This window comes from Aspergillus tubingensis (assembly GCF_013340325.1).
Source record: "Aspergillus tubingensis WU-2223L DNA, scaffold_4, whole genome shotgun sequence".
NCBI lineage: Eukaryota > Fungi > Ascomycota > Eurotiomycetes > Eurotiales > Aspergillaceae > Aspergillus > Aspergillus tubingensis.
Genome location: NW_023336278.1, coordinates 1,524,348 through 1,545,209, shown reverse-complemented (window position 1 = coordinate 1,545,209; position 20,862 = coordinate 1,524,348). Strand labels below are relative to the sequence as shown.

The 20,862-nt window shown below is 51.0% G+C and overlaps 10 protein-coding genes across 10 annotated transcripts; 4 read left to right on the top strand and 6 right to left on the bottom strand.

Annotated features, from left to right (window-relative positions):
- Window positions 1-3: 3 nt before the first annotated feature.
- On the top strand, window positions 4-2,775 carry AtWU_03052 (putative GTPase activating protein (Gyp5); the record flags this gene model as incomplete). The annotated part of the gene is made up of 4 exons (XM_035498165.1): window positions 4-36; window positions 100-1,653; window positions 1,718-2,659; window positions 2,713-2,775. 4 exons carry the CDS (start codon window positions 4-6, stop codon window positions 2,773-2,775), a joined length of 2,592 nt encoding a protein of 863 aa, XP_035354058.1.
- A 497-nt stretch (window positions 2,776-3,272) lies between these two features.
- On the bottom strand, window positions 3,273-3,710 carry AtWU_03051 (Dabb family protein; the record flags this gene model as incomplete). The annotated part of the gene is made up of 2 exons (XM_035498164.1): window positions 3,273-3,485; window positions 3,609-3,710. The coding sequence occupies 2 exons, from the start codon at window positions 3,708-3,710 to the stop codon at window positions 3,273-3,275; spliced, it is 315 nt and encodes a 104-aa protein (XP_035354057.1).
- A 1,592-nt stretch (window positions 3,711-5,302) lies between these two features.
- On the bottom strand, window positions 5,303-5,788 carry AtWU_03050 (Ctf8 family protein; the record flags this gene model as incomplete). The annotated part of the gene is made up of 1 exon (XM_035498163.1): window positions 5,303-5,788. The coding sequence occupies one exon, from the start codon at window positions 5,786-5,788 to the stop codon at window positions 5,303-5,305; it is 486 nt and encodes a 161-aa protein (XP_035354056.1).
- An 812-nt stretch (window positions 5,789-6,600) lies between these two features.
- On the bottom strand, window positions 6,601-7,182 carry AtWU_03049 (Cnl2/NKP2 family protein; the record flags this gene model as incomplete). Its single annotated transcript, XM_035498162.1, has 1 exon — window positions 6,601-7,182. One exon carries the CDS (start codon window positions 7,180-7,182, stop codon window positions 6,601-6,603), a length of 582 nt encoding a protein of 193 aa, XP_035354055.1.
- Window positions 7,183-8,134: 952 nt separating this feature from the next.
- On the top strand, window positions 8,135-9,495 carry AtWU_03048 (MRG family protein; the record flags this gene model as incomplete). Its single annotated transcript, XM_035498161.1, has 4 exons — window positions 8,135-8,298; window positions 8,501-8,732; window positions 8,845-9,229; window positions 9,284-9,495. 4 exons carry the CDS (start codon window positions 8,135-8,137, stop codon window positions 9,493-9,495), a joined length of 993 nt encoding a protein of 330 aa, XP_035354054.1.
- Window positions 9,496-9,908: 413 nt separating this feature from the next.
- Window positions 9,909-12,242, bottom strand: AtWU_03047 (ARMH3 family protein; the record flags this gene model as incomplete). Its single annotated transcript, XM_035498160.1, has 8 exons — window positions 9,909-10,572; window positions 10,632-11,042; window positions 11,091-11,425; window positions 11,474-11,586; window positions 11,643-11,796; window positions 11,845-11,925; window positions 11,983-12,105; window positions 12,162-12,242. 8 exons carry the CDS (start codon window positions 12,240-12,242, stop codon window positions 9,909-9,911), a joined length of 1,962 nt encoding a protein of 653 aa, XP_035354053.1.
- A 1,188-nt stretch (window positions 12,243-13,430) lies between these two features.
- Window positions 13,431-14,235, top strand: isa1 (Fe-binding Fe/S cluster assembly protein ISA1; the record flags this gene model as incomplete). The annotated part of the gene is made up of 2 exons (XM_035498159.1): window positions 13,431-14,136; window positions 14,198-14,235. The coding sequence occupies 2 exons, from the start codon at window positions 13,431-13,433 to the stop codon at window positions 14,233-14,235; spliced, it is 744 nt and encodes a 247-aa protein (XP_035354052.1).
- A 746-nt stretch (window positions 14,236-14,981) lies between these two features.
- On the bottom strand, window positions 14,982-16,043 carry AtWU_03045 (phytanoyl-CoA dioxygenase family protein; the record flags this gene model as incomplete). Its single annotated transcript, XM_035498158.1, has 2 exons — window positions 14,982-15,271; window positions 15,359-16,043. 2 exons carry the CDS (start codon window positions 16,041-16,043, stop codon window positions 14,982-14,984), a joined length of 975 nt encoding a protein of 324 aa, XP_035354051.1.
- Window positions 16,044-16,579: 536 nt separating this feature from the next.
- On the bottom strand, window positions 16,580-19,026 carry AtWU_03044 (Zn(II)2Cys6 transcription factor; the record flags this gene model as incomplete). Its single annotated transcript, XM_035498157.1, has 9 exons — window positions 16,580-17,043; window positions 17,093-17,279; window positions 17,330-17,505; window positions 17,556-17,829; window positions 17,887-18,425; window positions 18,492-18,599; window positions 18,658-18,746; window positions 18,803-18,925; window positions 18,986-19,026. The coding sequence occupies 9 exons, from the start codon at window positions 19,024-19,026 to the stop codon at window positions 16,580-16,582; spliced, it is 2,001 nt and encodes a 666-aa protein (XP_035354050.1).
- A 735-nt stretch (window positions 19,027-19,761) lies between these two features.
- Window positions 19,762-20,775, top strand: AtWU_03043 (DSC3 family protein; the record flags this gene model as incomplete). Its single annotated transcript, XM_035498156.1, has 1 exon — window positions 19,762-20,775. The coding sequence occupies one exon, from the start codon at window positions 19,762-19,764 to the stop codon at window positions 20,773-20,775; it is 1,014 nt and encodes a 337-aa protein (XP_035354049.1).
- Between the last annotated feature and the right edge of the window lie 87 nt (window positions 20,776-20,862).

Here is a 20,862-nt window from a genome sequence, read left to right as displayed (position 1 = left end):
AATATGTCTTCTAGGAACAGCGCAGAGTACGAAGGTGTAAGCTTCTCTCACCAAAACCTGGCGATCACGAAGAAAGACTCATAATCTTATTCGCACCAGGATTCCTTTGACGATGCGCCCGAAGCCCCGAACACCCACGGCAGTCTGAACGTTTCCATTCCCCAAAGCTCTTCCACACGGTCTTTGACAGACAGCCCCCCGAGCGGATCGAATGTTGCCACGCCTCAATTGACGGAAGCTCCCCCGCTACCGGCGACTTCTCACGAAGAGCACGAATCGGCCGAGGAGACAGATGATGCTGGCGTGGAGAAACAATCAGAAGCGGAGGATACCCCTCGCAAACAGAAACTACAGAAATCTCCACTCTTGACTGCGCACAGGCTATCAACAACGTCTCTCGACGACGTGAACCTTGCCAGTAGCAACAAGGACGATGAATCGACTGAAAACCAGCCGTTGAGCCAGGAGCTCAACTCCGGTACCCCTCCCCCATTATCCTCTAGAGATTCCACGTCGTCCCACAGTTCGCGCCTCCAGGGATCATCCAACGCTTCTACCGCAAAGAACCAAGCCCCTGTTGCACCGCCCCCTCCGCCAACTCGATCGTTTACCAGCCCCTTTGCATGGCTGTCTCGAAGCTCGTCGGGCGGAAAGGACGCCAAGTCGCCTCCGGCACAACCACGTCGGAATACGGCCGCATCCATATCGACTATTGCAAGCAATCCGGAAATGGGTCGTCACCACGATGGGGAGGATGTTGATGGTCTAGGCCATAGAAAGCCGAGGCGCAGCAGCCTCAAGGACCAGTTCAAACAGCTCAGGTTGCGAGAGGAAGGACTCGCGTCGGAGAATGACGAGGCTAGCGTTGCGTCGGGACGTGCAAGTTTCACGGCCGGAAGTCCTCCACCCAGCATACCGGAAGAAGGGGAGAATGGCATTGCGGCCGCCCCCCGGGCGACGTCGCCGCCTAATGGAGCGTCAACCGTCAACCCTAAGCTTGCCCCGGGAACTGTTGCGGGTATTTCAACCTCTGCAACTGACGCGTCTGCGCCTGTAGACTGGGAGCTCTGGCAGCAACTAGTCAACAATGGTGCGCAAGCGTTGAAGGGGGCAAACTCGGATGAACTGAATGCCGCTATCAAACGAGGCATTCCCCAAACTATTCGTGGAGTGATCTGGCAGGTTCTGGCCGACAGCAGAAACCCCGAGCTTGAGGAAGTATACCGGGAGCTCATTGCCCGTGGCACGGACAAGGAGAAGCAGGGCAGCCCCAATGGTACCATTAACGGAGAGAAGGACTCAACGGCCTCTTCATCTCGCTCATCTGTTCGATCGGAGCGTTCTGCCTCGGTGGCCCACTCGGTCAATGGTTCGAGTCCTTCCCAGGAGTTGGATCCCGAGAAGCTGTCCAAAGAGCAGGCCGCAAACGAAACAGCTCGGAAAAAGAAGGCCAAAGAGGAATCAGCCGCACTTTTGAAGCTAGAGAAGACTATTCGTCGTGACCTCGGTGCTCGCACGAGCTATTCACGCTACTTCGTGTCGCAAGGAAACCAGGAGGGGCTGTTTGGGCTCTGTAAGGCATACGCTTTGTATGATGAGGCCGTGGGATATGCTCAGGGGATGAACTTTATTGTGATGCCATTGCTATTCAATGTGAGCAGCTTTACCTATCTACTACAACATCAAGAACATGATTGCTGATGCTAAACTTATTTAGATGGACGAGGCTGAAGCATTCACGCTCCTCGTGAAGCTTATGAATCAGTACGGACTGCGGGAGCTGTTCATCCATGACATGCCAGGCCTCCATCGCAGCCTATATCTGTTCGAACGCCTGCTGGAGGACGTGGAGCCGGCTCTCTATTGTCACCTCCGGCGGCGGGGCGTACCCCCTCAGTTGTATGCCACTCAGTGGTTCTTGACACTTTTCGCCTACCGATTCCCTCTTCAGCTGGTTCTTCGCGTCTACGATCTCATCTTCGAAGAAGGCCTTGAGAATACCATCTTGAAGTTTGCCCTGGCGATCATGCGCAGGAATGCAGACACGCTGTTGGGCATGAGGGACATGGCACCGTTAACAACCTTTTTGAAGGAGCGCCTCTTTGACGTTTACATTGATAAGCAGCCCTCGGCGTCATCTCTCTTGGAGTCTGGTTTCTTCGGAAGCTCTGGGGCCGCGGACAAGGAAGTCTACCGCGCCGACATCATGGTCCAGGACGCTTGCGCCATCCCTCTGGAACCTGAGACGATCCGCGCGTACACGGCGGAATGGGAGGAGATGGTACGGACTGAGAAGGAGCGTGAGCAGGAGCTAGACAACCTTCGGCACACCGTTGCCACTCAGAGTGCTCGGATCCGACTACTGGAGGAGCAGGCCGAAGCATCAGACAAGGAGCACGTGCAGCTTGCATCCGAGCTGGTGCACCTGAAGGTGGAAAACGAAGAACTAACGGACATGAACGATGCCATGAAGATGCAGGTGACCGAGTTGAAGAACGTCGTGGATAAACAACCGGCCGAAGTCGAGGAGAAGCTGCGGACTGAGATGGACCGCATCATGAAGCGCAACATGGAAGTCCAGAACGAGAATCGGTCGATGGTCGAACAGATGGCCGAGATGGAGAAGGAGCTAGTCGAGGCTAAGATGAAATGGGCTGAGGTAAGTCCATCAATATGCGATTCAGTGAACGACGTCTGACCAAATTGCACCAGATTCATGATGAACACGAGAACCTGAAACAGAAATGGAGCGATCTTCGCAAGGCTCTCAACTGAGCCGCGGGATGTAGATATATTCTAACCTGAGTTTAGCGGGTGTTGCCTGGCTTCGCTGCTTTGCTTTTCTTCGTCCAGTTTCCAACCATGATTAACTACATCTCTGTTACTCTTTGTACATTTAAGCGGTTGGCACGCGTGGGAGAAAGCCTTGTTGGGTAATTATGTTGATGTTCACGTTCAAGGCAACCACGGGCGAAGAATTATCTTTGTTAATTGTATCAATGTTGTTCTCTCTTATGTTATCAGCAGCAGCGGCAGCAACAACATGGCTAGCACTCACTTCATGACACATACCGAACTGTCTCTTCTCCCTCTCACCACTGTGACATGATGACATTATTGTTTTATGTGCCGAACAGAACTAAATGTGAAGTAGTACCATGAACCAATACATGTATACCATGAATCAAACCAGCAGTACCCTATCTTCATCTATACATAAAAAACATAACATTATAATCATATAAACATGGAAGAGAGATAAATTAAAATATCTACAAAACACTCTCAAAAAACGTCGTCAACTTATCCGTCCGAACAGGTCCCACCACCGCCTTCAACGCCTTATGCGCCTCACACTGCTCATCATAGTAAATCATATCCTCCAGGGACGCGAACGTCGTCTTCACAGACAGATTCCAGCCCTGGTTGCGCTCATCGGGGATGGAGGCTCCCGCGGCCGAGCTGAGGATGTAGGGTTTTCCGTCCTGTAGATAGTATACCATAAGTCACTGTTTGCATATATACATACATGCATAGAAACTATGAAAGGTAAAAGAACTTAAGAGTAAAAAGAAAAAAAAAAAAGGAAAGGAAAGAAGGGAATATACCTTAACAGCGGTCTTAGCCAAAACCTTATACTGCTCTAAGACGCGATCGCGGTCCGCGTCATTGGGGATCTTGAAGAGGGTGATGCGTTCGATAGGGGCCATTTTGCGGGTGAAGGTGGTGAAGGTTCTTCGGAGGAACACTGAGAAAATTAATTATATCAGTGTCTATGATAATGTGTGTATGAGATAATGCTAGGAGGGAGATTGGTATGGGGGGTGGAGGGGAGAGGGAGATGGAGGGGTATTTATACTGGTAAGTATGGATATATCCGATGATGGGGGGGTACTGCGGGGTAAAAAGAGAACTAGTATTATGTTCTGCTCTTGCTCTCGGTAGTAGAAAGGTTCGTCGTAGAGAATAGGGACAATGGATTGTTTGCTGGGAATGAGTGTATGGATCTTCGTGTCGGCTTCCGACGGATGTTCGGATGGGGGAGGTTAGGTTCCCTCGGATCTAAGGTAGTTACGGATGTTGGTGGGGGGAGTGGGTTTGCGCTATTGGTATCTACTTGAGACTTTTGGTGATATGTGAAGTTGTTGATTGAATCATACTGTACATGAGGAATTGGTTTGCATGAATGTCAACTGCAGTGTAACTGACAGGAGGCGTGCATGCAGGATGGATGTTCTGCATTCGAGGGACGGAATGAATGGGTTGGCGGAATTGGGGGTGAGGAAAAGATTCCGCCCGGGTATGTCTTTTCTCGGGTCTGTGGGATGGCGGAATATTACCAGGCTGGCCACCACTTCGACTACTCTCTACTTGTGGATGATCGATCTCGTTGAAGCTATTGTTTGCTTTCAGATGTTCAAATAATTGCTAATCTGTTCATGGTACACATAGCTGTTGTGTTGAATATATAGTAATGAATAGGTTGTGTGAATTCACTATTTGCTTGGTATACTTCCTGTCCTCCAAGTTGCCCTAGTATGGGGCCTCTGCTTCAGGCTCTATCATTATACAGCTCGCGCCTGTAGCTAGGAATTGTGACCAAAGGTTGCCATGATGATTGTCCCCAGGATGAAGGAAGACCATGCCGCGCGCCGTCGGATGACGGCTGTGATACCATCGTGGCATGTCTGATGACAAGTTGTGTAGGCAGCGCAGGTGTTGACTAACCCACAGGGTCATGAGCTCAGCCCTCATAATGAAGGATCCCGCTCGATGGACTTTTAGAGACCGCATAAAACACTGTCGACACCCAGTCTTGAGGAGCCAGTACGCGAATGGCCCACCCTCAAGATGAAATAGATGGCCGACTGCCCACAAATTCCAGCATATCGAGGAATATAGCAGAGCACACCAAGAATGGGCCTGTGAGAGTTCAATTCAGCCATTCTCTCTTCTGGGAAGTCGCGGCTCCGGTTGGGGAAGTCAGACTCCATCTCTGTTTCCATCGATGAAGGATGGTTTATAGCTACTGATCGCGACCTGGTGTTTTCACATCATTCCCATCGACTGCAATGCGAGACCGACTCTTGATTTCCATCACCAAAGGAGCCGGGCATGGATTTCAGCGCTAAGAGGCCGACGTTCATGGATGATATCCTCGATGGAACTAGAACAGCACGCCTGAGTTCCGACGGACCCAAACTGTCCGCACACGCTGCGTTCAATGTGTCCATAGCCGGCCTGCGTAACGCGAGATCTCCAAGCCGCCGATTCGTCCGGCTTTAATCCGTAGAATCTCACTTCAGACATCATTGACAGGCTCCGGTCTACTCTTAAAGTAGATCTTGTACTTCACGATCTCGACAATCTCCAACTCTTCTTTGTCGTCGGCGGCCGCACCCAATTCCTTCTGTCTCCGCTGCACAATTGCAAGTGGCTGTGGTAGCTTTTTGACCTCTCCGGTCATTCGCTGATACCGGCCCACATATAGATAGACCCTCTTCATCCACTTTGTATCGTCTGGTGCCGTAAACTGCGGGGAGTAATCGGGGAACATGAGTTTGCCGATGGGGGTTTCGAACACGGGGGCACCATTGGGATTGCCGGGACCGTCGGGTGATGATCTTGACGAGTCATTGCTTTCGCTATTTTCTTGCGAGGGGATATTGATAGTGCCTTGGAGCTCGAGAAGGGCGAGACCGGAGGGGGTTTGCAGAAGCTGGGGAAGGGGATTGTTGACGCGTGCGGAGGGTTTGGACGCGCGAGGGTGGAGGGGTATTGATGGCATTTTGGAATCACTGTCGTTCGGAAAAAGGTGAATTGTGGGAAATAAACTGAGCTCGTTGTTTTGGTACGAGGAGAGTGTATAAAGTAGGATATCGAGGGCGTGGCAATCGGGCTTTGGAATTGGAGGTCGCGAAAAGAGAGATTAAGATTAGCGCGTCACGCCAATCCCGTATCTTATCGGGCATTTCCTCTTTGGGATGTAGTGCCATGAAGGCGGCTTTTGAAGTTGCACATGGTTTAGGAGCTTGGATTCAAGCACGCCAAGATAGTCTACAAGCTACAGTGTACAGATGTTATGTCTTCTAAAGCTGGGAAAGCGATGGTAGATGTCAATTTGATAGGTCAATTGGGTATTATCCTGCATCGGAGTCTTCGATTTCATCGAGAAGACAAGAGTAACAGCGTAACACTGTGGACACTGTATACCATATATAGGATATACGTCCTGTTCAGATCTTGCAAATAGAGAAGCGAACACGTGCTGTTGACTTGTTCTACCGGCCCCCAAACCCGGTATGATCCTGTCTGAACCATCACCCATATGCACGTACATGCGGCTGGTCAGGTTCTGAGAGAAGGGCCAATGGTTGCCAACATTCAAGGGAGTCTAGTCCAAGGAAGCAGAGGCCTTGCCGAGCTGGAGCACACTGGTCTCACACAATGTATGTACCCGTGCTGCAGTGTTGCTTTGCGGCATCTAGCCAATGCAACTCGAGCAGGCAGGCAGGTTATGTTATTCGTGCCTGACAGTTGGGCAACTGGAGGATTGAGAATATTATCCTCTATAATAGTAATGCGTCTGCCATATAGCGCTCAGCTTTTACGATAGCACGCATCTTCCAGATGACCCAAGCCTCGGATGGCTTCATTCACCATGTCTTCGCCGCTTGTGCCGGCGGGGCCTTGCATCTTGCCGTAGCGCAAGTCGCTCATTTCTCCGACCGTGTTGTTGAGCATAGTCAAGATCGCTGCTGCTTCCTCATCGGTCTCAGAAACTTGACGGTCAATGTCCGAGATGGCCTTCTCCATGGCATCCAGGAGACTAGATGATGAATGATAGTCGGAAGACGATGTTTGTCCGAACAATTGGACATCCATATCCATCTCACGCTGATCGCTAGAGCTGAGTCCGTCAACACCTGTTTTGGTGACGGACTTCCGGAGCTCTGCTTTTTGGGTCTCCCCCTGGCGAACCTCCTTGTCAATGTTACCGTTGACGAGGTCCATGTCATTTTCCCGTAGCTCTTGCAGTTCGCGGTAGAGCGCCCTAATGTGCGGATGAGACCGCAAACGCTTTGGGAAGAGCTCAGTAAACTGCTGTAACGACATGATCGTCGGCAAAGGGGCCGGTGAGAGCAGAAAATTGCCCAGAATTGAGGATTCCGTAGGCGCCATGGTGATTGAATAGCAGAATGGCGCAGCCAACACTCGATAAAATATGGCTAACACTCAAAGTAGCTAGTTCGCCTTCTGGAGGCTTCCTTTGGTTCACCTTCTGAGGTGATATTGTCTTGTCGCTGCTGTGTTACCCTCAATCGGAGTGTATCGCGTCTTGCGCGGATCCAGTTACCAGAACACCAAGGTGGCTGGGGTGGCACAATGATTGAGTAACAGCGCTCAGCTTGCTGAAGTAAACGACCGTAGCCGGTTTTTAAGCAAGATTGGTTGATGATACGTTGCTGGTGTTGATGGAATAAAGAAAGAAGAAGATGAGATGGCGGCGGGCAAAGCAATTAAAACTAGCCGGGAAAGTTCGTGACTTGCCCTTTTGGACGCGTTCCTCATCCAGTCGTTCCGCTTCCTCTTCTTGTCCCAACCGCGACATGCTTTGAACCCTCACCACTTCTACAACCCCATTATCCTTTCTAATCGGCATTGGATCGGAGAGATTCGTCTTGTTCCGGCCATCTTCCCGAAATAACCAGGGAATATCCAGCCATTCACTGTGAGACCACCGGCTCCTGTCTTATATTGGAGGTTCTGACACTGCTTGGAGCCAATCAACTATCTTCCAAACCAGCCAGAATCATTATAAGCTGGCTGTCTGCAAGGCCTAGTGAAGACTCACATCTGCCACATCACTTCCCTGCTCGTGTGCGCACAGTTGCCATTTTATTCGCTTGCTTCAGTCACTGTTCATCTCAGTGCACGTGCTTCGCAGAGGCAAATTTGACTTGACGAGACCTTAAATACCTGTCTCACCATTCTACTCCGTGTTTCTACTTGTTTCTTCTCGCGATCAAGCTGGTGAAACCTGTGGCTGGTATTTTGAATTGCTATAACAGCATCCTACCCCTCAGTGACAGCAGACACCCCTTGATCTGTCTACGCGCCACTTCATCTCAAAATGGCCCCAACAAGCCAAATGACCTACCAGAAGGACGAGAGGGTTCTCTGTTTTCATCATGAAATTCTGTACGAGGCCAAGATCCTTGACCTGAGGCATACAGACCCAGAGGACCGTAAGAGTCCTTATGAGTATCTAGTCCACTACAAGGGCTGGAAGAATACGTACGTCTAACCTAGTGTTATCCCCTTCATCTCTCCGAATTCTCTTACCTCCTGTCTTGGGTTGGAATTGTGATTCTGCTCTACATGGCAGAAGGACGGGGTTCGCGCAATTTCCCTTCTGCCGGTGAAGCCACCATCACGCCGGAACGGAGAGGTGTCCTTGTCAGAGCCACAATTGCTGACATTTGTTCTGTCTTTCCAGCTGGGATGACTGGGTTCCCCAAGACCGCCTTCGTAAATTCACGGAGGAAAACAGAGAATTAGCCACCACTCTTCGTCGTGAGGCAGAGGCTGCATTCCGCCAGAAGAGCACCAAAGCCTCTGTCAAGAAGAGGGGAGGCTCCGACCGCAGTTCCGCCCGAGGCAGCGAGGAAAGGCAAACCTCAGTGCCTGGCCGCGGAACCAAGAGAGCTCGTGACAACGATATCGAAAAGGTAAGTCTGCTGCATTATTGCCTTCAATATTCCCCGTAGCCTATCACACCGCCAGTGACGGTGCGCACAGGGGCAGCACTGTTGATCACACATACTAATCGTGTCATCACAGGAGGAGAGCTTTTACGTGCGCCCTTCAGTAAGGATCGTAATGCCAGACAATTTGAAGTCTCTCCTAGTGGACGATTGGGAAAATGTCACCAAGAACCAGCAAGTCGTGGCCTTGCCTGCCAAGTCCCCGGTCAATCAGATCCTGGACGACTACGTCAATGAGGAGAAGCCCAAGCGCACAAGCTCGGCTGATACGGACGTCCTTGAAGAAGTCGTTATGGGTGTACGTGAATACTTCGACAAAGCGCTTGACAAGGTCCTCCTTTACCGGTTTGAACGCGAGCAGTACCGGGCTCTCCGCAAAAAGTGGGAGGCAGGCTCGGGCGACTACGCCGACAAGGGACCACTCGACATCTACGGTGCAGAGCATCTGACTCGTCTTTTTGGTAGGTTTCCTTCGTCTTAAGATACCACATACATCACTAACAGATACTCCATAGCAACCATGCCCGAGCTCATCGCACAAACAAATATGGACCTCCAGTCAACGAATAGACTCCGTGAAGAACTGTCCAAGTTCACCATCTGGCTGAGCAAGAACTCCAGCCGATACTTTGCTACAAGATACATGACTGCGAGCAATGAGTACATTGAGAAGTCGCGTGGCGTTCCGAATCCAACCCCTGGAACTGCAACATCGCGTTTAGTCTAGACGTGTGGCCATTGATTCATTTCTGCGTTTGCTTTTTCTCCACCGTTTTTCTTCGAGCATATCTTATCTCCTCCCTTTTTTAATTCGATTGCGTTCGACCGACTTGGGCTGCGACAAAAGGTTAGTTAGCAAAGACTGAAGTTGCTTTTTATGTATGTTACGGCGATGATCATACTTTTTTCCTGTACCATTAGTAGGATAGAATTGGAATCACTCAGCTAGCGGAACTGAAATTTCAATCACTTTTTCCAATATGTGTAACTCAGAACATGTTCATGAAACTGGCCAGCGAAGGTATAAAACAAAAAGTAAGAAGAACTGGATTTCCACCATCACCTAGTATCTAGACCGCTACCCCAAGCAACAGACACAAAACACAGCCAACAACACAGAAGAACCATCGTCTTAACAACCTAAACAACCAACCCCCTCGCATCATCGACCGCACACCTCGCCGCCCTCTTCAACTCCATCTTCCAATCCGCCTCACGATACCTCGTCCACGCCCCCAGCCCCTCCGGCGGCTGAATGCTCAACGTCTCATACCCCTGCTTGATGATTCGATGGACTTCCCGAGGACTCAGATTCTTTTTCAGGTTCGCCGGTACCGGTACCGCTTCTCCACTTTTCCCCGCCGATTCGGCATTCTGATCCGGATCCACGAACAACAGCGTGTAGAAGTGTGTGGAGACGGAAATCAGCGTGTCGATGGCGGCTACGTGGACTTCCTTGTTGATATCAGCGCCTGCGGATGCGGATGCTGGTGCCTTGAAGTTGTAGACGTCACGGAAGCGCGTGATGATGGGGCCGGTTTCGACGAGCTTGTAGAAGAGGTCGTCGTAGGAGAGTGGATCTGGGAGGAAGGTGTCGCCGGAGGAGACGCAGAAGGCGATGAGGTTGATGAGAGTGGTGGTTAGGGTTGTGGTGTGTGGGTTGCTGGTTAGGTCCGGGGCGTAGGTGGTTAGGAAGCGCGTGAGGGAGAGGAGGGTGCGCCAGAGTTCGGACCAGTGGTAGGTGAGGCGGATTTTGTTCATGGAGAGGTAGGTCAGGAGGCGGAGGAAAATGGATATGCAGTGGCTTTCATCGGTTAGTCTCGGTTTAACTTGTGTTTTTGGTTGAGGAGAAGGGAGGTTTACCTGTAGAGGTTGACGTCGAGTCGGCGGCGGAGATTGTGGGTTAGGGTGTCGATGAGAATGTCGAAGATGACGGTTACTAGGACTCGATCGCCGTTGACGAGAGGGAGATATGGCTGTCTTTGACGGCAGAGGCGCACTCTGCGCTTGCTTTCTTCGCTGCAGAGTTGCTTGCATAGCGTGCTGTCTTCGGAGAGGATGCGCAGGGTGAGGAGGTTCAGCTCGGCGTAGTGGGCGACTCTTGGGGACCGATAGGCGTGCTGTAGAAGGTAGGAAGTGAGGGAGAGGAAAGAGGCGAATGGTGTCTCCTCGTTGTCCTTCTCGGGAGCCGCGCTGATGAGGTGGTAGCCGAAGAGCTTGTTGGCATTGATGAAGTCGTAGGTGGCGAGGAGGATCGCTGCTTGTTGGGCCGGTCTGGTGTTGTTAGCGGGGGATACCCTCTAGGAATTAGGATAGGCTTACAGCGCTGCGAACAGATCTTTGGCTTCTTCTGCGGTTGGCGTGCCGGCTTTCTCTTTCTTGCCCGGGGCAAGTACACCCAATCCGAAATAGATCAGGGTACCGATGAGAGACCAGCCCTCCGGAGAGTCATCTTGCACTGCAACATAGCCGTTTCGCAGAGCACCACAGGAGAGACCGACCCCCTTGGCAATCTTCTGGATACTGGCCTCGTTGACAAAGTCGTCGAGTCGCAGCTGGTAGGGGTTTTGGAATTCGAACTTGTTGTAGTTTGCCAGCAAACCCAAAAGCACGAATGGCTCGAACATTTGCATTGGGGTTTCCGTTTCTTGGACGAACTTGATTGAAGATTAGCTTGGTTATGGGATGCTTGGGAAGTAACAAACCTTCATGAGAGAAGGAAACAGGTCACGGTGTGTGAAGTAAGAAACCAAACTTGTCTTGTACGCGCCGCTAGTCATGGCGATGGCGGCTTTTATGGCCTTGAGACGGATATCATCTGGTATCCGTTAATGTGCACGGTCGAAGTGATGTCGCTCATGAAAAGGGACTTACAGCTGCTGCCGTTCCGAATGATGCCATCCAGGACAGTGACAAAGTTGGAGATCACATGGTCCACGTGGTCGAGACCAGCAAGAACAGTAATGACATCTGAGCTGGGGTTGGTGTACTTCTTCTTCAAGACACATGCTAAGAAGATCGTCAAGGTCTAGATCATAGTTAGAAAGTGATGACAGTCGTCGGGCAATGCACGTACCTCTAGAGCATAGGAATCCACCGGACTGGAGGTGGAGGCCGCTTCGCGAATTGCGCGAGCAAAGAGTTGCTGTGTTTGGATCTGCTAGAATGTTAGAAGGGACTGTCTGCTGATAGACCAAGCATGGTTGTGACGCACCTGCAAGTTGAGCGTCTCGTCAGGACTGAGCTGGTTCAAGACCGCAGTAAGCCGAGTACGATCGGGAGGCAACAAGAAAAACTCGCGCCAAAATCCCTCCGATGGCTCTGCATAGTCGGTGGTCTAAGAAATTGGGTCAGCTGGAGTGGTATATACGCCGCGGGGATTACGATACATACTTGGAATAGATTCTCGTATAGTTGCACGATCTTAGGCTTGAAGGTTTCGGGTCTACTTTGTTGGGTTAAGGGGGATTCCATTGCGTTAGGTGAGAGGAGTGGCGGTCAGCATTAAACATGGGACCGCTGCCAGCATCACAGATGGGAAGTTTAAAGAGCCAATATGAGATTCAATAGCAAGCGGGCCGATGGAAGAGGGACTTGGAAGTGGACATGAAATGGTAGTCGCCAGCTTATTCGACCACCACTTCATTTCTCTTTTTCTGCCTATTCGGGCCAGCCCACACCAGCCACGCAACACCCCTGCTCCCCCACCAGCCACGGTTTATGTATGAAGGCGCCACGGTTTCGCTTTGTATTGTCTGAAAGTAGGAGAGGTCTGAGCCTCCTACTTTCTTCCAGCATAATTTAAGATAAAAGTATTTTCATTTATTCTGTCCCTTGACTTTCTTGTCATTGCAGTGACAACACGTGCCTCTGCTCATGCCGACCTTAAGATGACATAATCAGGGGCATGTGAAACTAACCACTTAATAACATTTAATTTGATGCATGACCTGACATCAAAAGAGTGTCAAGGGTAGATAGAATGCTCCCTTATAGAAAGTAGATCATGTGCGTAACAACTCTGCTATAGTCACGTATAGACAAGGATCAGCAACTCTTTCCCGTTGCTCCCCGGGTCCTTCATTATTGTTCTTGTCTCCTGAAACATCAAACAAAGCAGAAACCCATTAGTCATGGTTCACGCCTGAGGTACTCATTGTGGTGTGGTGACTCGTTACTCAGGCAGCCGTGTTAGTAATAACGGTGAAGAGCATCGGGCCAATCACAGTAAAGGAGTAGCAATCGCAGGGCCAGCTCAGCAATGAACAAAGTCAAAGAAAAGAAAGGAAATGGGACTGCTGCATGATCACTGGGTCACAGAGGGGCCGTTTAGATTGCAACGGACAGTTCCCCAACAACCCCGGCTTCGATCAGGCGTTCATTTGAGACCACAGCAGTGGCGCCACCGTCGCTGTGTAGAAACACCTCCACGCTGATTGGCCCGCCGGGTCCTGGCCCTGGCACCTTTTAACCGACCGCCGGCAGTCTTTCCGCCTCCCAAACAGACTCAACTTCCGACTCACCATCATTCTTCCACTTTTCCATCATATTCCTTTTCGTTCAGCGACGACACAACGATTAGATTCATGACATTTCAGCTCCTCGTTACTCCTACTGCAGTATAGAGCATCTTCTTCATCAAACACATCACATTCTCCCAATATGTCGCTTTGCAAAGCTACCATGCCCTCGCCGGTGACATCATCCGCCACGATCCTCACCTGGCTCAGACAGTCCTCCTCCAGACGCTCGACGCAGACCTGCCGTCTATTCTCCTCATACGGCAATTCTCACCGGTCCTCGAAGCGCGAATTGCAGACTGCCACTGCCTACCGTCCTCACTCGCTGCCCACCTCCTTCCCGCCGCCCCGGAACACGGGCATCTCTGACACTTCCATCGCCGCCGACTTCCCTTCCCTTCGTGAGATGTCCCAGCCTCAGCTGCCCGGCCAGCAGGGCCTATCCGACCTCAGCCTCCGGGAAAGCGAGGCCCAGAAGTCCAAGCCTGTGTCCGCTCCTGCTGCTGCCGAAAAGACCGCCGCCAAGCCCACAGAGAAGCCCCGGCGCAAGCTGCGTGCCAGGAAGGCCGCGATGAAGCTGACCCCCGTGGCTATTGAGCAGCTTCGCAAACTCCTCTCACAGCCAGACCCCAAGCTGATTCGAGTCGGTGTGAAGAACCGTGGCTGCTCCGGTCTCGCCTACCACCTGGAGTACGTGGAGAAGCCGGGTGCTTTCGACGAAGTAGTGGAGCAAGACGGTGTCAAGGTTCTCATCGACAGCAAGGCATTGTTCAGTATCATCGGCAGCGAGATGGACTGGCAGGAGGACAAGCTGAGCAGGAGATTCGTTTTCCGCAACCCGAATATTAGTAAGCTTCCCTTTGTCCGCGGGAAACCCCAGAAACGGCTGCTAACGTATTACCTGTGCAGAGGAAGAGTGTGGATGCGGTGAATCCTTCATGGTCTGATTTATGAAACTGAAATTGGCACCTTTATATGTTTCGAGTTCATAATTATGCGGATTCATGGGTTTTCTCGCGTTTGTGCATTAGCTGGCGTTTTACTGGTGGCGGGTTTGGCGGGTTCGGATAATCCCTTCTTTTATTGCTTCATGCTGGACATACATTGATTCCCGGGCAATGAGCCCACTACTGTGCAATATATCTATTTTGTCATATGATCGACGGCACTGCATGATACCGCAGGCAACATTTGTTGAAGATTCAGCGATACAAGCCGTGATCAATCATTATTTTATTACTACTTTATGTAGGACGATCGTGAATACAACAACAAATTCAAATGACCATATAATCGAAACCTCGAGTAAAAACTATATCCAAATTTAGGAATAAAATCACCGAGCTTACATGCAGCAATGGCCTTTCGGTTCCTTTGGAACTTTAGATAAGATCCGGAGTACTTGAATGAAAATGTCGGATGGCCTGTCCGATCCCTGCAATACTCCGGCTGCACCTCATCCGATAGTACATGAAGTGCTCATAACAGAATACTATAAGTCTACTATTCGACCAGCGGCAACTATCACCTCTACCTACTACATTTCCAACTTCCACTACAACCATATTACTCCTAACACCCCCCTAACCTATTGATAACACTGACCATCTCCATTCCTAGTGATCATACCTCCACCCACCTACAAACAAGCCACCCCCATACATCAAATGATCAACCCTTCTAAGAAAAATATTCACCGCACCACCCTCTCCCAAACCCCCTCAACATCCTCATCCGGACTAATATTATCCACGATCCCCAACGCCGTCGTCGGCTTCTTATACCCCAATAACTCCAACATCTTCGGACTCATCTTAGTGACCACACTCCGCGGAATAGCCAGGAACTGATTCTCCTCCGTCCGCAAATGTCCCCTACAAAAGAACAAGCCGTACATATTCCTCACCGTGCCGGGGAGCGAGTTATGTCCTCCCCCATGGTACGCCGAGGCAAGGAATATCAGCGCTGAGCCGGCTTTCATCTCTACCCACACTTATCAGAATTATCCAGAACAATACCAAGAACAATACCAGTAAAGGGGGTGCGTAGTGGGTAGGGCAGGTAACATACCAGCAAAACACACCTCCCCCTTCTCATGGTCAACCTCCGCCCACCTCTCATCCCCCCATCGATGACTCCCCTTCACAAACATCGTGGCCCCCATCTCCCGACTAACATCACAGCCCGCAATCAGACACCCAAACTGACTGACCTGATCCCACCCCCACTCCCACTCGCGATACTCATGTCGCACATGATGCACATTATCGTCCCGGTGGAGGAGCTGACGAGGCGCCCCGTACCCGATGTTCATTGCCACGCTGAGGCTGAGTAACGGGTCGAGACGGTTCGGCTCCACGCTGTCTTCTCGGTTGATGCACCATTCGTCCACGAGGATGCGCGTGCGTAGGGCTTCCAGGGTGGGGTGCTCCGCGGTGATTCGGGCTATGGTGGGGGATTTGCCTACCAGGCCCGGGATGAGGGTCGTTTGGGAGGGGATGGTGGTGAAGGCGCCGTTGGTTGTGGAGGTGGGTTTCTTGGTGCTGGTGCTGGCGCTGGTCCATGGGGTGAGCTCGGTGTCGATGGCGGTGAGGTCTTCTCTTGGGATGAAGTCGGAGATGATCACGCCGCCGTCGCGGGAGAGGATGGCTAGGATGTATTCGATTGGGGTGGTGGAGGGGATCGTGCGGAGATGGGATTTGGGGGTGTAGGTTGCTGGGATCGGGGGTGGGATGGGGAGGGGGAGGCGGGTCATTTTCGTTGTTGTTGCTGTTGTTACTTCGTAGTGGTTTTGAAATGTAGATGGTTCAGTTCGTCTGGTATGGTGATGATGCTTGTAGTCTGTGTACTATCCATGGATTCCGCCTCGAGGGCGTGATATAGTTCCCCTCTCGGGTCGGGTCGGCTTCGTTGCGGAGATCGGGTGACATATCCGATGATAGGGCTGACATGTGTGATTGATAGGGCTGACATGTGTGATTGATAGATGTTGTGGCTGGATCTACTGCACTGGTCTGGAGATAACATATGATGGACTGATGGATTAGTACAGTGATGGTGTTGTCTGTTTCTGTGCTGCCGCTTCGGGTGTAGCTCGGAAGTATGATCATTATCGGTCAATAGTTATGTATTGGTTGTAGTATAGTTGCTATCTAGAGTGTATATCAATTGCAGTGCATATGCTCTGCTACTGCTCTCGATAAAATCAACAACACCCTATATGCAAGTGTGAGCTCCACCACTTCGAAGCTCCATATACACGACTCTATATACGTTAATAAATGCCACACATCACAAATCATCCCCCTCCTGAGCTAGCCAGAAAGACGGGCTAGCATTGTAATCAATCTGATCCACAATGGCCGCGATATCATAAGACGTCAATCCCAGCTCAGGCAACTCATCCTCTGAGACATTTATATCCCCAGTGATGAACGGTAACTGGGTGTTGTCATTTGGCCTATGATCCTGCTCATGCGCATCATCACTCGTCTCTGGAACTAAGGCGGTACTGATGTGATTCGCCGCATTCGCATACCGCTCCTTGAGTCCCTCGAACAAGGTCTCGAGACGAGTCAGATCAGCTTTGCGAATTTCAGCGACGCGGTTCCCCTTGCTGATGATTTCATCGAGAATCAGATGGGCTTGTTGATTGGAGCTTCGCTGTCCCACTAATTCTGGTACAAGGGCGCTGGCCATAGTGAGGTGGATAGCGGCGCCGTACGTAAATTCGAGGTCGAAGGGGAGGTATGATTCTGCGGTGCGATTAGTAGCTGATAATCGTTCTTTCTGGATATTGCCCACCGAGAAGGCCCTCGTCCACTAGAGCTTTAAGTAACTGTAGACTTTTGGTCGCCGAGTTGATCCCCGTTGACATCAGTGTTTCCATGAGAGGGACAATCCGGCGGCAGCATTCTAAAGGTAGGCCAAGTTTATCCAAACGCTCCCGTAGAACGGCTAGAAGGAGGGGCCGTGTGGCAACGATGACACACTAGTAGTTTGAGTTAGCTCGGATGTTGGTTTGCTCGAAGGCAGACATACCTCGTGATATAGCAGGAGAATATGGCGCATCCCTTTCGACATGGAGTTGACCGGGCCTGCGAATTTGGTATTGATAAAGTCTTCCAGTTCCCGAGCTAGATCAGCCATAGTGTTTAGAATAGTCTTCGTTTTCTCAATGAATGATTCGATGGGCCGTCTCTCAGTCCTGTAAACGGCTATCGTCCATGAGTCGAAGTTCTCTCGTAATGGTGATTATAAAACCTACTGCCAAGTATTGTGGACAATAACCGCGATAGCTTCACTCTCAGACTTAGCATAGCGTTCCTCTGACACGATTGTGTTGGGGAATCAATTAATGCTGTGACATCGCTATCATGCACAATCATCGGAATGCCCAGTGATGACGAAAAATGGCGGTCCATAATGTACAATGTCCACCACAGATTACGGCAGCGATCAACAGCTGCTGCCCCCAGCTCTTGCTCTGGAAGCTCCGTGTGTAAACCTTCAAGTTGCGCAATCCTGATGGCCTGGCTAGCCTGTACTATGTTAGATTTTCCACCCCGCGCAATTTCAAAAGCAAGCCAGGTTCTTACAAAAAGGTGTCCTGACTCTCGTCGATCAATTGAGTAGAGATACAAAGCTGCTAGAGCCATGACCTCGATGGCCAGAAGAGTATCTCTCCATATAGAACTGTAATCTGGCATCAAAGACATGGCACGGACAAAGTATGCTGCACCTGGCGGGTCTCTCTTCTTAGACTGGTCAAGAAACGCTTTTCCAAAAGACAACACTAGCAAAAACTGGATGAACCACAGCCGACTATCAGTTGCTTTCTTGGTTGCATCGCCGTAGTAGAACTCTTGCATATGCGTTGTGAAGGTCTCCTCGTCCAAGAGCCGGAAAGTCTGGCCCAGATGGAACTTGACTGTGTTGAAGAGATAAAGAGCGTAGTCCATAGACGGGAGACCGCTGATATCAGGAGCAGCATCAGAAGACGACTTCCACTGTAGAGGATAGATATCTCCATCAAGATAGTAGGGAATATCGTAGGCCACGTCCGGATGCAGCCTTTGAGACATCATCAAAGTGAGGCGAGCGGTAAACGACCAAGTAGATGTTGGAGCCAGCCAGACTAGTCAGGTTAGCCGCATACGCATAACAACCAAGAGTATATCAGAGTAGAGAGTGCAGGTCTTACTCCATCGGGATAATCGATTATCATGGGTGTTCCTCATCGTCATTGAGGGCAGACCAAATGGACTGGGCCAATTTGCACCTGGAGAACGCGATTCTGAACCGAGAACATCTAACAGAGTAAGACTACAGCGAGGAGACAACAGAGTTTGCCCGCGTCATATACATACTTTCGACTTCCTCGAATGCAACATCGTGGGTTCGTTTCTTCGTCGTCTCATGCTGCTCTTTAGCCTGTGTCTGCAACTCACGGAGGCACCTGCCGCATTATGAGCATCGTATGATCCATAGCCATCCGATCCTTTAGAAAGGTACCGTTCCGATATCAGAACCCTACGGTTTTCCTCGGAAAACCGACAAGGAACAGCGCGTCTCTGACAATTGGCGCATGGTTCGACTCCAGAGCATTTGATCTTGCTCTGACGACAGGCAATACATCTGGATAAGCGGGGTCAACATCGGCAAGCTAGTTTCCAGATTACTTTCCAGGTTTCTTACGCGTTCGCCGTTCGTTTTAACTTGCGGGGCTCGGCTTGCATCGTGAAGATCACCCGAGACACCAAGGAGCAGACCCTTAGGCAAGCGAGTAGTCCGCCACGATGATTGTATCTCAGGACATTTTGATTCTTTTGGACTTGGATAGGAAGGAGAGATAATGATAAGCTAGGAGGATGAGGGGAAGATGCCGATCACGAGACCGGCTCGGTCTTATCAAACCCCACTGCACAGACAATGTCTTTATTTTCTCCAAACTAGTTACCCGTTCGGGAAGACGCGTATGATTGCTTATCTTCGTCCGTCTTCCTACACTGGATTCTGTCTTCTGATGTTATCGCATAATTGAAGTTTAAACATAAACATGATGCCCAGGTCCAATAATCTTTGGGCCTGGCTTGCGAGGGGGCGCTTACCATGGAATACGAATTGACATAGTTAAGAGCGAATGATCCCAAGAGCATTGTCACGCAAAGCTGTTGCATTGCCATGCGACAAATCGTATAGTACCGTCTACTTGTTCCATAGCACATGGAAGTAAATACACATACAGAACATTAAATCATTGTTCATCTCGATAAACATAAGTACCATACTGGGGAGCAGTATAGCCAATCACACGTCCTCCTTCCCAAACTATAAATCACGTGTACAGCCCCCGGAAGACCTCAGGCAACAGCCTTATCGGAGGTTATCGCACGCAAGCCGTGACGTACCGACATCGCCGGCTTCAATCTTCATCTCACACCCTGTACACCTCTCCACAAGACGCATAGACAATGGCATCATCATCCTTTCTAAAATCCCCTCCGCCCCTCGACCTCCCACCCTCGACCTCAACCTCCAACCCCCTTTACGTGACCATCCGCTTCTCCGCCTCCATTCCCGACCTCCCCCTCGACATCTTCTCCCCGGAAACCACCACCTCCGCGGGCCTAAAACAACTCATCCGCACACGTCTCCCCCCTAACCTCTCCTCTCACCGTCTCCGCCTCATCCACGCCGGCCGTGGCCTCGAAGACAAGACCCCTCTCTCCGTATCCCTCAAACTCCCTCCCACACCCACGCGGTCCCCGCGACCACCAACATCCTCCCCGCCCAACGACACCACCTCGGACCCGGCCTCCGATCCCAACCGCAAAGGCAAAGCCCCTGTCCGCGACCATCCCCGTCTCTACATCCACTGCTCCATCGGCGATATCGTTCTCTCAGCGGCCGATCTTGCCGCGGAAGCATCGATCGCATCTACACTCAACGATGACGAAGAACAATCACCATCAGATACTCATCATGAAGACGGTAGTGCCAGAGGACACCGACAGAAAGATGTACAGAGTGGCGGTGATGCTAGTACTACGACGCCCGCGCCACGGGGCTTCGACCGATTACTCTCGGCGGGGTTTACACCCGCGGAGGTGGCAGGCCTCCGGTCGCAGTTTCTAGCGGTACAGTCGGTGTCGCATACCCCGGATACGATGCCGTCGGGGGCGGAGTTGCGGGAGTTGGAGGACCGGTGGATGGATGAGGGGTCGACGGCGGCTATGGCGGCTGGGGGAGGGGGCGGGGATGGTGGGGTGGTGTCGTTTGCGGAGGATGATGGGGGGTTTGGGGCTGGGTCGAGGGGCGCGATGGATGATATGCTTTGGGGGGCGGTGATGGGGTTCTTTTGGCCGGTTGGGTGTGCCATGTGGTTGAGGAGGGAGGAGGGGGTCTGGAGTTGGAGGAAGGGGTTGGCGGTTTTTGTTGGGGTCGTGGTTAATATTGCTTTTGGGGCGATGAGGATTATGAATTAGTGTTTTCTTGTTTGGTTTCTTTTTCCATGTATTATACCCTTGGTTGTTGGTTTTTCTCTAAGTTTTCTAGACATCATAGGGCTTGGC